We start from the raw sequence: 18,588 nt of genomic DNA, 5'->3' as shown, positions 1-18,588 counted from the left end.
TCATTTAACATTGTCCTATCATATCTACATTTGAAATTAACTAATTCCCTCAGGGTAAACTCAAAGGAAGTGTGATAGCTATTTAATATGCTGAAAATCCGAAATTGGGGAATTTTCAGAGTTTTTATTACTGGTGGGTAATTATGTTCTCTGCACAGATTCATATTATCTATACTGTAGCTGGCCTTCTAACCTAACTTTATTTAATTGTGTTTAATTAGAAACTTATAAAATCTATAATTGGGTAAGCATTCTTTTTTCCCTTACAGCTAAATTCCCAAGTTTTCCTCAGATTATGAGAAAATTAAACACACATACACACACACATAAACACACACACACACACACATAAACACACACACATCCTACATACACAGAGCAAAAATTATTATTAGAAGAATGGAAGCAATTAAAAGTTGTTTTTACTTGAACAAAGTTCACAAGTATACCATGGAGCATCTTGGGTAAATAATCCATTTCCAAGACAACTGTCATGAATGACTTGAAGTATCATTTCAAAATATAGAAATAATAATCTTGGGAAAAAATCTTCCAAATTATCTATAAGCTTACACAAATTGACTATTTGAAAGGAGATTTCTTTTCCTCATTAGATGCATCTAAATGTTAATGGGTTGTAGATAACTAGTAAGTCTAAGTGGACAATAAAAGTCTGGAAGAATTGTAGAATGTTCTTTTTTTTTTTCTTCGAGGTTCTGCATCATAGGTTTCAAAGACCACCAGGATTGAATTCAGAAGTAATTTTCTGCTGCTATTCTATTGTTCACTGGATTAGTACATTTTGTTTGGCAAAATAAAAACATTTAACATTATACTTTAGGAACATTGACTCCAAAATATTTAGCAAGCAGCGTGCATTCAACTGAAATGCTGATTGGAAACAGGTAAATTAAACTGTTCCTGATGAAATACTAAAGATCATTATCACAAAGTTTTATTTTAAATGTTCAGAATTAGCTTTATTGCTGCATCAGTAATGATAAGCATGAGCCTTAAACTCATACCATTTAGGTTTTATGAGCATTATTATAACATTAACCATAATTCAATTAGTTTACAGAAAAAGCCATTCTATAATTTTTTTCCTCACTCTTAAGGTGCTACATAAGGAAGCCCAAACCATATTCCTATAGAGTATGTTCCATTTATTTCACCCTTATTCCTCATCCCTCTTTCATGGATCTTCAAAATATTCACTATTTTCAGGTAGGTAAATGGGCTAAAGGAAAAACACGGCTATTTCATTGCCACACCTTTGCATCATTAGGACAATACTGACCTCTAGTGTTTTAGGAAGTAGAGAAACTAACTCAGCGCTGTGCCTAACTTCCTCTTACTGAACCACTTAGATGTTTTTCTAAAGCACCATGGGAACAATTTTACTTAAAAAAAGAAAAAAAGGAGGAGGAGGGGCTGGAGGATGTGGGGACAGGAGGAAGAGGAGAGAAACAGCAGATTCTACCCTGTCTCTCCCTATTCTCTGAAATAATTTCTGAACTAAGGCCCTTTGGCTCCTCCTTTTTAAAGAGGTTGACCTCCTCAGCACTCCCTTAGAATACAAACTTTAATAAAATCTTTATAACACATTTCCACTAACTATCGATTTTGGATCCCCCAAACTTCCAATCACAGATAGAAACACTGGCTCAGCTTTGGACCATTCTCAGTAAAGAACATTTGTCTAAGTGTCTGCCTTTGAGGTATAACCCTCGATTAAGTATCTCTTACTTAAGGTCCTCTTGGACCTAAGGGGGTGGGAAGTGAGGTAGAGAAACTTGTAAGTAGTAAGTGGTCCTCCTACCCTTCTCTAACAGTGATGGTTCAGAGTCCAAAAAAAAAATAGTATCAAAACGGTTCCAATACGGTTAGATATTTCTGAGGGTCATGGTGGGGGTTAGCAGATAAGGGAGCACGCCCAGAAACTTGAGGAACCTTGATAAACCATCTTTGGAAACAACACAGACGGCTTAATTGCATTCTTTCTCATTTAGGAGTTTCCAGAGCTGGAAAAACTTCCCTTTCTCTGCCTAGAGAGGCAGCTGAGCAATTGAGCTTGAACCTCTGATGGCTCCAGAGATTTAGTCGAGTTTGACAAACTAGGTTCTTTAAATACACAGTGCAGGTGGCACATCCCCAGGTGTCCAGCCTTCCTGCCTATTAAATTAAATGCCCTGCACTTGCCGAGGTTAGAGCTTGGACGACAAAGTGTACACTTAGTGCATACTCATTATGCGTTCTTTGGCACAAAGATTTTGGGGGTGGAGTGCGCATCAAAGCTTTTCCTCCTATAACAGGGTCAGCCATTGATCTTGTGGTTTGACTACATCGGGCCATGACTCTTAGGCCAAAACTCTCAACCCTATTAAACCGATGACCATTGGTTGCAAGATACCCCAACTGGAGCCTTCTGCCTAGGAGGGAGCTGAAAGCCATGGATTGTGAGGCACTGGGCATACTACAAATCCGAGCGAGGCAGCCGCATTCAGAAATGAGCCTCTGTCACCGAGTGCGGTGGCTGTGAGCATCTCTGTCTCTGGAAGCTCAGCCCCCAGTGCATCCAGTCTGAACCGGGGGCCCTGCTCGGGAAAAGCCCCAGCTGAGACCAGGCAGGCAGAGAACGCGGAGCTGACGGGAGGCGGAGGGTAGAGAATCTTCCCTTCTCCCCCGAACTTTGCGATTCGGGGAGGAGGGCAGGAAATCCAACGGGGCCGGCTCCTTCGAGCTCTGCTAACTTTTGGGATGGTAAGAGTGATAGAAACACACCAATCAGCATTTTCCCCCCTTCCCCTCTGCTCAGAGCAGACACAATTGAACACGCTTGGACAGTTGAGTGTCTTTCCAAACGCCAGCGTTTCCCACCTCACCTACCCGCCCCCAGCTCCTGGAACTCACAATTTGCCGCTGTTAATCCTAAATGCCACAAGCCGGAGAAGAACAAAGTGAAAACGCTGGTCAGCCGTAGTCCAGAATCCATTTCCCCCGAGTAAGAGGTCCCTCCCAATCGAATCTCAAATTCGCAGGCGCCAGCCGCGGCTTCTTCTTTCTTTCTCTGTCTCTCTCTTTCTCCTCTGCACCGCCTGACCCCTTCCCACCCCCCTTGGAGAGGCACTCGCGGCTTCACTCCATCCCGTGCCCAAACGCTCTACGGAAACCGTGGTGGGGGCTTCTCCGGAGCTGCGGAAAGAGATACTGTCCCCGCAACGGCCGCCGGCAGCACTCGCCTTCCTCGCTCGCCTCTTCCTCCTCGGCCCCCTCCTTAAAGGTGCAAACCCCGACCCGACGCAACGGCAGGCGCCGAGCTTGCTCGACCGCCGACTGCACCTCGTCGGCAGCTAGAACTGGAATCAGCACCCGGGCGGCGGACAGCTCCTTATAGGCAAGCGTGGCGCGCGGCGCCGCCCCCGGCCTGGCCCGCCCCTCGCTCTCCGGTAGGAGCGGCCTGGGCGGGTCTTCGCCCGGCTCGGGCGCCTTCCACCCTGGCCGGCCGGCGCTGCGGTGCGCGCCGGCCACTTGGAGGGGACCGGGGAGGGAGCGCACATTTCCATCTCTGCCTCCGTCTCTTTGGCTTCCCCTCCCTCTCCCCCCGCAATGTGTGTGTGTGGGGAGTGCATAAAGGCATCGAAATTTAAACCAGGTTTTCGAAGAACGATGCTAAAGGGTTACTAAAAGGAGTTGGAACACAGAAAGCATTAGCAAGAGGGAATTTCCCATGGAAAGCTTGGCAACGAGATGCTTTTTTCTTTTTTTGAGAGGAGAGGGAAGACTTGAATTATTGAATTACGCGATTGAACTTCCCCTGTGTTTGTTCTCTAGGATGGAAGGCTGGCGGGTATTGGTAATATTGGGATTTCTGATCTAGCGGTTTAACGTGGTCCCGACCCCGCCCCCAGCTCCCACCTCCGGTGGCTCAACCTTTCACGGCGGACCACGTCTGCGTCTCCCTCCCAGCTGCTGGCCTGTAGCTTTGGGCAAGTACTGCAAGGTGTTTGGTGCTTTCGGTTCCGGAGCCCGGGAGGTTCCTGGCGTCTGAGAGAGATGGGGAGACAAACTGGGTATGGTAATGATGAGAGTCAGGGTGGTCCTGGCTGGCTCATAGCATTCGAGATCTGAAAGCTCCTCTGGAGCGGTTTAAATTAAAATGCGGGAAACGAGTAGTTTTGGTTTCTTCCTAGAAGATCCCTATTAGAAACCCTGGTTTTGTCTTTGGCTTCTAGTTTGCATTTGGGGACTCTCCTGCTTGACCATAAAGCAACTTATTTTGTTTTTATTGAAGGTGTCAGAAAGCTGTCAAACCTTAACAAAATGAGGTATCATAATGATTTCTATGTGAAGCTTACAATCAAGTTAGGGATGGAGTCACTTCAGAGGAAGCTGATGTCTCCCTTTCCCTCCCGCCCCATTTCCCTCAGCAGCAACAAATATGCAGACTTATTTTACACTGTAGATTCCTGACAACGCTTGGTCCTCAGCTGCCAGCTGCACAGCTACAGCAGGTTGAGCTGGGATTCAAGCAGCTTCTGCGTGAATCCTGAAGTTAACCTTGTGGTTTTGGTTAGAGCTGGACTCACATCATTGGAATATTAATCGATAGTTGAAGGAGAAGGGAATAGAATTCTGAGGTCCTCTCACTTGTAAGTAAAATATCCTCTAAGCTTCTAACTGAAAGTAATCATGTTAGTTACTAGATTCTTGGACAACCAGAATACTTCTCCAGCACAGGCTGTAGCTGTGGGAGAAAAGACGGTGAATCACAAAATATCAAAGCGGAGGTGAGCCAAGAAGCTGCCCTGTTGGCAGGGACCTGAGTGAGGAGGGGGCTGCAGTCCCAAGTCCAGTGGCTTGGGCCTGCCTCCTCCTACTGAGGGCCCTGAGGGGCTGCCTCCCCAGCCCTGGCTTTTGAGGATCTCAGGTTTAAAGACACCTATGTGGCTAGCTTAATCATACTTGAGAGTCTAGAAAAGCTAGGAACCATTATCCAGATTTGTATGTTCTTTAACATTTAAACGGCTTTAAAATAAATAAAATATTAAAAATATAATTTAAGTCCCTTTTGCATTCTTGCCTGATCCCATTGGTGTCCCACCATACCTAGAAGTAAACACTTCTTTTCCATTCCTGTTCATTATGTTTTTATACTTTCACCAAAAATATATACATCCCTAAACAATTTATAGTATTATTTTGATTGTCTTTAACCAATATATAAATGTCATATCAATACTTCTTCATTTTGCACCTTGCAATTTACTCAACTCAACATTTTATATATATACATACGTATATGTATATATGTATATATATATATATATATACACACACACACGTATGTATTTAATTTATGCACTTGGATACAGGTAGTCATAATTATTTCATTTTAACTACTGTATTATATTTTATTTTATGAATATGCCACAATCGATTCATTAATTCATCTGTTTATGAATCTATAGATTATTTCCAGGTTTTTTTCCTCAGTATAAACCTTAAAATTTTGTACCAGTATCTTAGTCTTTCTCAACCATGTACTTAGGACTGGAGATTCTGGATTGTAGGAAAGGCTTTTCTTCAGCTTTAATAGGTATTGCCAGTTGCTTTATAAACAGATGTTACCAATTCATACCCCCCTCCCCACCAGCAGTGTGTGAGATTTCCCTCAGCTCCATATACTTACCAGCATTTCAAGACCTCTCTTTTTATAAATGGGAAAATGCTTTCAAAGAACACAGGTCGGGCTTCCCTAGTGGTGCAGTGGTTGAGAGTCCGCCTGCCGATGCAGGGGACACAGGTTCGTGCCCCGGTCCGGGAAGATCCCACATGCCGTGGAGCGGCTGGGCCCGTGAGCTGTGGCCGCTGAGCCTGCGCGTCCAGAGCCTGTGCTCCGCAACGGGAGAGGCCACAACAGTGAGAGGCCCGCGTACCGCAGAAAAAAAAAAGAACACAGGTCTTTGTTCACTGAGCTTAATGCTCCACTACATCATCCTACTTACTATACTTTTCCAAAAAATGTTTAGTTAAATATTTCAAAAGTTATGGAAGATGTTGGCTTCATTTTCTGACAGGATGCCTTGAATCCATCTGTGTCAGTAAAAGGTGCTTGGAATATACATTAAAAGGCAATCAGGCAAATTTTTTTACACGAAGCCCCCAAACTGTGAATGATCTTAACGTTATTAGTAAATATTGGAACTCTGCATTTAGTTGTCCATATACAGACTTAGTGTATAGTATATAAATTGCACCTCATTTAAAATCCTGTTTACAGTTGTAGTTTTTTTTCTCTCTCTCAAACACACCTGTTCTCAGAGCAAATTTAAGCCTTCAACAGCAGACATTTGTCTAACATTTGTTAACATTTCAGTATGAATACTGCAGCTCTGAATGTAGCAGGGATAAACAGCTGTTCCTTTTTGACAATAGTGTAAACAATGCCATCTTCTGGGGGCATTTTGCCAGCAAGTTTTTATTAGCTGTAGAATATTAATCACTATTAAAACTCTTTGCAGCCAGTTTGATATTTACCTATTGAAATTCTTTTGTAAACCTTTTAGTCTGATAAATCCACCTTTTGAGTGGTGGAATAGAATCTAAATAATCTCCATATCCCCCCATGTTGCTTGATACAGAAGAATAAGTCATACTTTCAGAGCACTTTGTTTTGAAGAGGGTTAAAAATTCTGTATATATAGAGCAGAATGGTTGCTAATGGGGCATGGGGACAAACGAATAATTGAAATCCTCAAATGTCTACATTTAAAAATGATAAATCTGAACATCTTCTCAAGACAAACATATCTGAGATCTTTAAAGAGGAATGAAGTGGACAGAACTGGGTTTTCCTGTCCCTTTAATTTTCCCTTGAGTGTTCCCACTTCCTTCCCCTTAAGAGAGCAGAAGGGAGTCATTTGTCAACTGGAATCTTAGCTTTTGAATATTCAACAAGTTGTTTAAATCATTGATTTTGGAATCCTCCTGTGAGACATATGGAAGGTATGTTTTGTAATCTCTATTTTATAGATGTGATCCTAAGAGGAGACAGATATTGATATATTAAGTATCATATAGATTTAATGGCCTTAACGCATATGACACTTGAAAATTAAAACCTCCCATTCTATTTCCTTTATCTTTACAAAATTAATAGGTAAAAATCACTGTGACATATGGATACCTGGTATGGATGGGAGAAGAGTCTGCATAGGTCACTATAGACTATTCTGTGTATCAGTACTTTGGGATTATTTCAACTTCACATATCATGGTTTGTTGCAAATGTTGAAGGGTGGCTTCTGTTGCCACCCATGTCTTCAAAATAGACTTTTAAAAAGTATTGATGAGGCAGAAAGTTAAATTATTTTTCTTTTCATGCTTTCTTCTTCTTTTAAATGTTTTAATATTTCTCTCTTTTTTTTTTTTTGATTTGTTTTGTTTTCCCTTTTTATAGTTTGTATCCAGTACTACACTATACCTGTGGGGTGTAGGGAATGAGAAAAAAATGCCTGTTCTCATGGAGCTAAAAATGATTGGAGAAAATATGATGTCAACACATTAAAAATTGAGATAACAATACAAATTAGCATGTGATTAAGTGTCACATAATAAATGCTATAGGAGTTTCTAAGTTGAAAAAGATTTCTTCCTCTTGGAAGGAAAACTTAACAGTTGGCATAATGAAGTGGTTCTTTGTCTCTTTGGGGTTAAAGGGATTTGAGTCACCCTGGGCCATGAAGATTTGTTATTCAAGTCAGATTAGGTCAGGTGTATTTGCCTTAACAGGAAAGTTGAATCTTAGAATAATGAAGGCAGAATTCAACTTTTGCAGAAGAACGGACTGTTTTATTAGAGCAAACGGACTTCAGCCAGATGTTGAGAATAATTCACCTGAGCCTCTCCCCCACTCCTTTTCTCTCCTAATTCTACCTCAAACTCAGTCTTGTCACCACAAGCTCATCCTTGACCTCAAAACGAGTCATCTTCTATCATGTATCTCCTGCAAATAGAGCAACCCTTTAAATACCTTTACCTGAGATGCAAGTTTCTCAGCTGGTAACATGCCATGCTGTTTACAAACACTCCTCTTTCTTCCTTCTGTGGACTTGTTCCCAATTGGCTAATTTGCACTTGTCATTCAAGTCCAAATTCAGCTAATACCTCTCTTGAGGTCTTTATTAATTACTGTGTAATATTTCTGTTCACACATGTTTTCCTAATTCTGAGTAGTTTCTCAAGAATAATTTATCAATCAGTATTCAACTTTGAGTCATCAGCATATATGCAGGCTTTCAAGAAATGTTTGATGAATGAATAATATTAGATATGAAAAGGCTTGTCTACTTTTTTAGAGGTTACACACCCCCCCCTCACCCTCACCTTAGTCTGCCCATTGCACCAGAATTCAGAGGCTCTTTTGAGAGAATTTATTCTTATTTAACTTGGAAATCAAGATGTCAATTATATGGAAAATCAATGGGAATGCAGTTTAGAATAATATCTTGATAGTTCATTCTCCTAAGCTATATATTTCTCAAATGTTTGGATTTATTTTTTTGGGAGAAGGAGTTCACTCTCTATAGTATCTATATAATTATATTTATACAAATCCAGCCATGCCACAACCAGAAATATATGTCAAAAAATGATTTCTTCTCCACTTATTTCTGACTCTTTCTGAAGGAAGTCCTGCCTACAATTATTGAGAATTCACTTATGATATATATCATGTTTCAGGAGAAACCTGTTTGGAGTGGTTTAATGAAGAGTTCTGGGCTTAGAATCAGAAACTCTGAGTATTAGCCTTGACTTTGCAGCTTACTAGGTATGAGACCTTGAGTATATAATTTGGTCTCTTTGAGATTCAATTTCCATACCTGTAAATTGTGAATTGTGATAACTTCTAGGTTAGGTAGTTTTACATAGTGCATATAATTATACAGTGAAAATATTTTTGTTATACAGACACAAGTTATAACTATTATGCCCTACTCCAAAGAAAACAACTTATCCAGCCCCTAACCAGTAGATTTGTCATACATTCTTCTGCCAATTCATCCCTGGGGTAAAAATACATGCAAATATCTAAAAAGATTACCCATTCTGTGGGAAATATGCATAATCATTATTCAAAGGCATCATAATCATCCAATCAACCAACATTAATTTATTGAGCAACACTAATGTGCCTAGGTTTGTATCATTTACTTCTGGTTAAATATATGAGATGTATTTATATGTTATATGTTGCTGTCTTCAAGGTTCTTACACTCCCTACAATTTCTAGATGGGGAGATAACATATACAAACATAAGTAATGAATGCTTATAGGAGAGAAACAACTAAATTTGTCTTTTTCAAATCCATCAAAGTAGCAGACATTATGGGTTTCTTGATCACCAGCCATTTCAACTTCTTCCTTGATTGCAAAACAGGTTATTGAAGAAATCATGATTTCCACTAAGCCTACCACAGCAACTACATTCCCCTTCGAGAGTGGTTATCTGGATCTTGTTTTGTGGTCCAGTTCTGACCCACAAGATTCAAGAGGCAGGAGAGATTTTGTCCTCTGGGAAAAGAGAGACATGTGAATAAAAATCCTATTTTCCTGCAGTTTCCCCCACAGCCTCGTCAATATACATGAAGGCATGAGTTTTGTAACTACAGCAGCCAACTTGGAAACATAAGGAGATGGCCAGGACACTGAATGGCAAAAAGCAGAGAAACAATTCATAGGTCTTCATTACAATATTGAGTTACTTCCTCTAGAATAATAAATGTCTATATTGTTTAAGCCACAGCTAGTTCTCTAGAAGAAACGAGAACGTTTATTAAATATCAACATGCAGTAGACATCTTGAATTTTTTTCTTTTTAAAATTCATGGCAAAATTCTAAGGGGATATTAGCAGCTACATTTGACAGATAAGGATACTGAGACTCATGAAATTTAAGTAACATTGCCCAAAGCACAAAGCTATTAAGTAGAAGCACAGAGGTTCTGACTCCAGAACCTTGGCTTATTGTGCCCTTACTCAGTGCCACAAATGCTCAAAAATGAAATAAAGCTACTAAATCTTGTGAGTGTGTGTGCATGTGTGTTAAATCCGCTCATTTGAGCTCAACTATGATTAACAATCACGTTTCAACTATACAAAATTATCTTTAGGGTTACTGTTGTCCCTCTTCTGTGTCTCAGGGAATACCTGTCTCTAAAACCAACCTGATATTACCAAGTTAGTTAAAGAGAATTAATGAAGAGGGGCAGAGATCTGTTCAATTCCAGGAGCACACCTGGTGTTTAAGTAAGTCAGGCTGGCATCTTGTATTGAGAATCTAGAGCTGGTGTATGAATTAAGAGTATGCAAATTATGACCTGCTTAATGAGATGGCACAGGCCACCCACACGAGGTTGGCTGTAGCTCCCTCAGTATCCAAGCACCTACTCTGGAGAAGTGAAACTCATAGGTGATTGAAGGTGCAACTTCAATACACCCACAAAAAGGAGGTAGAGTCACAAAATTTAATATATGTGGTACTCCCCCCACCCCACCCCCCCACCGCCCACCATGAGCTTGGGGAAAGGCAGTCCTCAGGCCCAGGTCAGGAGTAAGCAGGAGATAGACAGCAGGGTAGTAATATACCTACTAGTACTTATAATGTGGTGAGGCAGAGGTAATTGACTTTTCCAGGGCTTAACTCAAAGTAGTGGGTTTTTTTTATAATATTTTATTTTATTTATTATTTATTTATTTAGGCTGTGCCGGGTCTTCGTTGTGGCATACAAACTTCTTAGTAGTGTCATGCACACTTTTAATTGTGGCATGCATGTAGGATCTAGTCCCCAGACCAGGGATTGAACCCAGGTCCCCTGCCTTGGGAGCACAGAGTCTTACCCACTGGACCACCAAGGAAGTCCCTCTAAGTAGTTATTTTAAAAGGTGTCTCAGGAAAGCAAAGTGGGAATTTAAAGTCAAGTCTTTATCTAAATGTCTAGACTCTGGGTGGGAGTAGGGTTATCCTACTGTGAAATGCCTAGGTACTCATAATGCCTAGCAACTCATAAAAACAAAGTGTTTTTTCTCATCACACATCTGAACAAAAGATCTGTGGTAACTACTACTATGTAAACTCTTCTAACAAAAGTTTAACATTACAAAAGGTGTATTTTTCAGGAAATAAATTATTTGCAAGAAGAAAGAGCTAATTTCAAAGGATTATTTCATTATGTAACCTAATCCATAGCACTTATGTCCTTTTATCCCTTTTGCATTTAAATCAGCATAAAAAACACCGTGTAAAACATCCATAATTTGCTTTTTATTGGCATTATTAATAAGGTGGAATGAATGTTAGCCTAGAGCCAGCAGGGGGTGTGTTGAATAGTGGGAAGAAAAAAAAAAAACAGCATATTTGAAGCAGCAGTGTGAGAAACTGTGTAGGTTGCTCAATTATTGTTCCAATAATTTGGAAGAAGATGGAGAGAAGATGCAGGGGGAGGCAACAAAATAGGGAAACAAATCTGCAGAAGACTTATGTAAATTTTTTCCTTATAAATCTGATATTATGTCTATTAAGAAATCATGGGGCTTCCCTGGTGGCGCAGTGGTTGAGAGTCCGCCTGCCGATGCAGGGGACACGGGTTCGTGCCCCGGTCTGGGAAGATCCCACATGCCGCGGAGCGGCTAGGCCCGTGAGCCATGGCCCCTGAGCCTGCGCGTCCGGAGCCTGTGCTCCGCAACGGGAGAGGCCACAACAGTGAGAGGCCCGCGTACCACAAAAAAAAAAAAAAAAAAAAGAAATCATGCAAGACCAAAAATAATAAATGTTTATAATCCCACATATTGAATAAAATCCATTATCTTAATTATTTTTATTAAAAAGAAATATGCCACTAGATCTTGCAAAGGAAAACTTAGAGTTTTTTAATCACTTGAAGGGGTAAAATTTGGAAAAAAAAATTTAGGGAGAGATAAAGACATACACTGTACAATTATTCCATTTATATGAGAAACCTAAAACAATAATACAGATGAATATATACACAAAATGAAACAGACTCACAGATATAGAAAAAAGAAGAAAAAACTAGTGATTACCAAAGTGGAGAAGGAAGGGACGAGTTACAATTAGAGGTATCAAGCCATACAAATACTATGCATAAAATAGACAAGCGACAAGGATATATTGTATAGCACAGGGAATTATAGCCACTAGTTTGTAATAACTTTTAATGGAGTATAAGCTGAACAAATTCTGAATCACAAAGCTGAACACCTGAAACTAGTAAACAAATATAATATTGGAAATCAACTATTTCAAATGATAAAATAAAAAATAAGTATATAAATACAGCCACACTAATTTATTTATATGTTACCCATGGCTGTCTATGCATTAGAATTGCAGAGTTGAGAAGTTTCCATGTAAACATAAGACCTGCAAAACCTAAATTATTTGCTAGATGACTCTTTACTGACCCCTGATATAGGCTACTAAATGCAATACTAGGGCAGAATACAAGGTACAGAAGTACTATACAATAGAGGACATAATATGGTCCATTCATCTATTCAGAATTTTTTTTATCAACCTTTCTGTACGAGATACCATGGGATAAGTCAATCATCAAAATAGTCTCTCAAGTTTTAGAAAATATAAACTGGATGTGTAGATTTATTGGTTCTAATTAGAGTTAGTTACAACCACTTCTGCTAAATGAGTTCAGATCTTCATGTTATTATCCTTTTCACTGACCCTAAAAATTTTAAATATCATTTCGTGGTTCCCATTCTTCTGATCTTTGGAGATTTTGATTACCTTTTCATAAACTCCTGTTGCTCAGTATTGATTGCATACTTTCGTGCATGCTTGCAGTACAGTATTTATTGTGGCATCCTTTCAAAGTTAAGGAAAACTCGCAAAAAAGTATAAAGAACTCCTGCATGCATTTTAACATTTAAAAAAATATTTTGCCCCATTTACTTCGTAATTATTCTCTCTTTTCTTTCTCTTTCTATGGCCTTAACCCCCTACAGTTCCTCTAGTTCTCTGACTCACCAACACCTGGATCAACGTAGGAATAGGTCTAGGTCCAGAAAGTAGGCAGGCAGTAGAGGCTCATGAATACTCATGATTTAATCTATTTTGTCCCTTTCTGACGACTACCTACAATTGCATCATGTGTTAGGGAGGACAAATACAAGGCAATGGGAAATCACACCTGTAAGAGGACTTTGCTTTATTTTGAGGCCAGAAAAAGTTCCTAGGTAAAATAATTTATGTGGTGGGCTAAGAGAGGTGGGAGGAGGTGGCCCAGGGAAGACAAGGAGAATTACTAGTGGTCTCCAAATGGAAAGGTGATTTGCTGAGAGTCAAAAATATAGAAAAATTGTTAAGGATCTGATATTTATTGTAGAAGAAAGTAAAAGTTACAGTAGGTATTTTAAAAATTATTTTTTAGGGAGGGAAATGACTACTGGTTTCATATTTTATAGTTCTTTGGCTTCAAATATCATTCAGATTATTTCTCATAGATGCATTAGTAGTTACAATGAGATAATGTGTTACTCCTTTATTTAACATATGCTTTCACTTTAGAAATTACTCAAAGAAATAACAGCTTATGGATTTGAGATTTGGTGTTCAGAGTATTGGGCACATATTAATTTTTAATCTTACTTTAGGCATATGACATGGAGGGCAACTCGTTTAAATTCCTTTTATCTGTAAAATGGCATGGCACCAAATAACAAGGTGGTTGTGAAAATCACTGGTGAGGCAAATGAAATGCAATGCTTAGTGCTTGAAACACGCATTCAATGGTTATTGTTATTGACAATTTGGTGTCATAAGATATGACACTTTAACTTCCAGCAGGTCCTGTTTGGGACCATATAATGTCTCTCACTATATAAGCACAACTTCATAGGGTGGCAAGATCAATGATATTGTCTTTATCAAAGATCTCCATATTACCTTGGGGAAACAAGACTTTAGAATGTGGCCAGTGCAAATTTTCTAAATTTTCATGTTTGTCTGGCAGTTTGTTTCTGTTGGATAATGACATTTTCTGAAGAATTAATAGCAAATTGCAGAATCTAAATGACAATACCTCACCCTCAAAGAGAATTTGTTTTCAATACAGGCCAAAAGAATTGCCATGATAAAGCCTGTCTTAAAAGTTTATCATGAGAAAAAGACAAGTGGAAAGCAATTTATCTAAAGAAGATTTTAGAGTAAAGGCAAAAAGTTGCAGGTCCATGATTCTTTTTTGGCTGTTCCTCGTGGCTTGTGGAATCTTAGTTCCCTGACCAGGGATCGAACCCGGGCCCTGACAATGAAAGCACTGAATCCTAACCACTGGGCCACCAGGGAATGTCCAGGTCAGTGATTTTTGTCAAAATGATTAGAGACTGGGGAAGATCAGATTTGTAGATGTTGAAATTCAAAAGTTTGGTGCTAAATTTACTAGACAAATACATCTTGGGGAAATTGCATTGCTGGGAATTTACTGACTCAATTTCCACCTCCCAACATACAGCCCTCTTTCTGTGGTATGACGCTATTTTTCAGTTTGGGAAAGAGTCATTCCACCTTTATAACTCTGGAAGTATCATCCATATCAGTACTGAGAATGGAGAAACTTCAGTCGTTTCCTTAGGAATGTCCTTGCTGTGTTCTTAGAATTCTATATAAAATAATATTTCCATTTTTTTATTTTCCAGAAAACTGATTAATGGATTTCAAAACCTATTTCTTGATTGTCTAGCAATTTTTCATTGGATTAAAATGAGAACTATATTCAGCTTGAGTCTATGAATCACTGGTGTATAATTATAGATTTATAGGATTGGATGGAATTCAATTAGATTTGAGGGAAAGGGTGTGTATGAAAAAGTATGCGTACAGTTTCATCTTGCTCAAACTTTTCATGGGGGAATTTAATTATTTCAGCTCACCATATTTGAACCATTTGCATACCCACATAATGATATTTGTTCTGCTATTAAACAGAGAATAAAGCAAGCCCAGACCAAATGTGTTCAAGAGAAACAGGGGAAGACTTAATAATGTGTTGTAACTGAGAGGAAAATTAAAGACTTTGATAATTTTGCTGAAATTCACAAAGTATCACATTTTCCTATTTGGACTAATTTAGTAATGCAGGTTATTTGGCTACTATTATAAAGACTTGCGATTACACCCTTTTCTGCCCACATGGGTTAATTCTGCACAGCAGTAGGTCATGGGGACGTTGATAAAAGGACTACACATAATTTCTTTGGGGGCAGTTTCCACAGACGTGTTTGATGTATCATCAGAACCCCGAGGCCTCTATTACTGATGTAGTATTAAGCCTTTTTCTGTGGGATGCAGCCTGTGGGGGAGTAACAATTTGAACTTCATACTTTCAACACACATTGTGTGCAACTACAAGGCGCCAGGTCCCATGATACCTGCACTAACTATATGATGAATAAAGACATGCCCTCTGTCCTCAGAATATTCCTACCTGTGGATGGTAAGGTGGACATCAAATATACTAAATATATACTCAATGATGAATAACGTAAGGAACTTTAGAGCAGGAAGAAATGGAATCCACCTTCCTGAAACTCAGCAGGACTACATTTTTTTGAATCCAGAGCTGATAAGTAAAATTTCGTCTGCTATGAAAGCAAAGCAGGAAATTCTAGGAGAAGGAAAAGGTCCCAAATTATAAGCCTGTGTGCCACATGCTGGGAAAAAATATCTGAACCTTTTCAGTAAACTAGGATGAATGTTGTGTGCCTGGGATGCATACAGACCCAATGAGAAGGATAAATAGTAAATTGTCAATAGTGTCTATATTTCAGGTTTGTCTGGAAAGACATTTGAGTGCAGAAGGCAGAAGGTTAATCTTGACATAAGGGAATTTTCATGGTTAGGCTTAGGAAAGATTATAGATACTACTATTAGCGTGTAGAAATATAAGATATGACAATATTTTAAAATTTATTAAATTTTATTTTGTTGGGATAAGAACATTCAAGATGAGATCCACTGTCTTAAAATTTTAAGGGTACAACACAGTATTTCAATTTTTCTGAATAAATACCCAGAAGTGGGATTGCTAGATCATATGGTAGTTCTATTTTTAGTTCTGTGGGGAGTCTCCATATTGCTTTCCATAGAGGCTGTACAATTTCACATCTCACTAACATTGTACAAGAGTTCCAATTTCTTTATAACCTCACCAACACTTATTTTCTTTGTTTTTGATAATAACCATCCTAACAGGTATGAAGTGGCATTTCATTGTGGTTTTGATTTGAATTTATTTGATGATTAGTGATGTTGAACATTTTTTCATATACCTGTTGGCCACTTGTATGTTTCTTTGGAAAAATGTCTATTCAAATTTTTAGACCATTTTTTTAATTGGGTCATTAGATTAGATTTTTTTTTTGCAATTGAAATGAGCAAAATTAATTTCCTTATATATTTTGGAAATTAACCCCTTATCAGAAATACAGTTTACAAATACTTTCTCCCATTCTACAGATAGCCTTTTAACTTGATTGTTTCCTTTGCTATACAGAAGCTTTTCAGTTTTATTTAATCCCACTTGTCTATTTTTGCCTTTGTTGACTGCTTTTGGTGTCATATCTGTAAAACTATTGCCAAGGCCAATGTCATAAAAACTTTCCCCTATGTTTTCTTCCAGGAGTTTTACAGTTTCTTCTAGGAGTATAACATTTATGTCTTTAATCTATTTTGAGTTGATTTTTGTGTATGGTATGAAATAAAGCCCCATTTCATTCTCCTGCATGTGAATATACAGTTTTCCCAGCACCATTTGTTGAGGAGACTGTCTTTTTCCCATTGAGTAGTTTTGGCACTCTTGTCAAATATGAGTTGGCTGTACATGTGTGGATTTATTTCTGGGCTCTCTATTCTGTTCCATTGGTCTATATATCTGTCATTATGACAGTACCATACTATGTTAATTACTGTAGCTTTGAACTATATTTTGCAATCAGGAAGTGTGATGCCTTCAGTATTGTTCTTTCTCAAATTGATTTGGCTATCAGGATCCATTGGAGTCCATATGGATTTTAGAATTGTAGAAGGAAAGACATAAAATTAGAGAAGAAATAAACAAAATAGAGACTAGAAAATCAATAAAAATGAGTTGGCTTTCGGAAAAGATAAATACAATTGGCAAAACTTTAATTAGACTGAGAAAAATAACAGAGATGACTCAAATAAATACAATCAGAAATTAAAAAGAAGATATTAAATCTAATGCCACAGAAATAAAAGGTATCATTGGAGACTGTTAGAAACAATAATATACCAACAAACTGGACAACCTAAAAGAAATGAATAAAATCCTGGAAAAATACAACCTACCAAGACTGAATCATGAAGCAACAGATAATTTAAACAGACCTGTAACTAGTAAGGAGATTGAATCAGTAAACCTCTTCACAAAGAAAAGCCCAGGACTAGATGGATTCACTGGTAAAGCCTACCAAACATTTAAAGAAAAATTAACACCAATCCTTCTAATTATTTACAATTACATTTTTTGGGTCCTGCCTTTCAAATATGTTTATAGTAATTTTAGCCTAGAAGAGAACAGAGCCACTAATATTTGACTAGTTCAGCAAGTTACTAAGAAGAGAAAGTAGTTCCAATAATGGTTTTCCTAACCTCTTAAATTCCCAAAGCAATGGAATTAGTCACAGGCCAAATACGAAAATGATTTTGTAAACAATCAAGTCACTTATTTGAAGAGATTTTAAACCTAAAGAAGAACCTACAGATCTTTTCACTTTGTTTTAAAATACATGAAACATTCTTTTGACCTAAAGTGACTTAGGACATGATCTTTTACACAAGAACTAACCAAACACTTATTTTCCCTAAAGCCTCATGATAGTTAACACATTTACAGAATGCTAAATAGACAGGATATAGGGATGTTAAAGGATTATGGGCGTGAAACCATATCCACAGAAGTATCTCCTTCAAAACCCACTACAGGGAATAACGGACAGTGCATATAGTTGTGAACACATTGGCGAGATCTGAAGTTTGCTCCAGATTCTAGCATCAGAGAATAATAAGGAAGAGAGTGTTTATTCTTTCATAAAGGCATTCACATGCATATCAGGCATCCTCCAGTCCCATGGTGCTCAGTGTATCAGAGGTTAGGGAAACAGACAGTTTGAGATGGCTTTCCCTTCTGAGTCACAATCAGTTTAGTGAAAATGGGGAAAGGAAAGAATCAGAGACCTCTTTGCAGCTCTGACCTGACTTAAAGCTCCACTGTAGTCTGGTCCTTTCCAACTTTGCTATTTACACCTGGAAAAAAAAAAGACCAAATACTGGCTATCTCCTTTCCTTAAAAACTTCCTGCAGAGAGACATCACATGTTGTCCTACTTCCCCCAAACCATTTCCCACCACAGGGGCTTGTGTTCCACTTGTGTATTCCACATAGCCATTTGTGTTCCATTTGGCTTTCCTTAGGATGCTAGAAAGCTCACAACTTTAAAATCTACAATCAAATAGATAATAATTGTCCACAA

General features: G+C 38.5%; 1 protein-coding gene across 2 annotated transcripts in view; it reads right to left on the bottom strand.

Annotated features, from left to right (window-relative positions):
• The window catches only part of CNTNAP5 (contactin associated protein family member 5), a gene marked incomplete at both ends in the record, with an annotated part of 875,906 nt that extends 872,911 nt beyond the window's left edge, over positions 1-2,995 (bottom strand). For both annotated transcript variants that reach the window (XM_082658898.1, XM_082658899.1), the window contains one exon: positions 2,914-2,995. In XM_082658898.1, the coding sequence (XP_082515024.1) occupies positions 2,914-2,995 (82 nt within the window). The remainder of the gene's footprint in view (positions 1-2,913) is intronic.
• Positions 2,996-18,588: the final 15,593 nt, after the last annotated feature.

The sequence above is a fragment of the Grampus griseus genome (genome assembly GCF_964374135.1).
Source record: "Grampus griseus genome assembly, chromosome: 7".
Classification (NCBI taxonomy): domain Eukaryota; kingdom Metazoa; phylum Chordata; class Mammalia; order Artiodactyla; family Delphinidae; genus Grampus; species Grampus griseus.
Note: the sequence above shows the minus strand (reverse complement) of the source record. Positions and strands in the feature narration are given on the sequence as shown.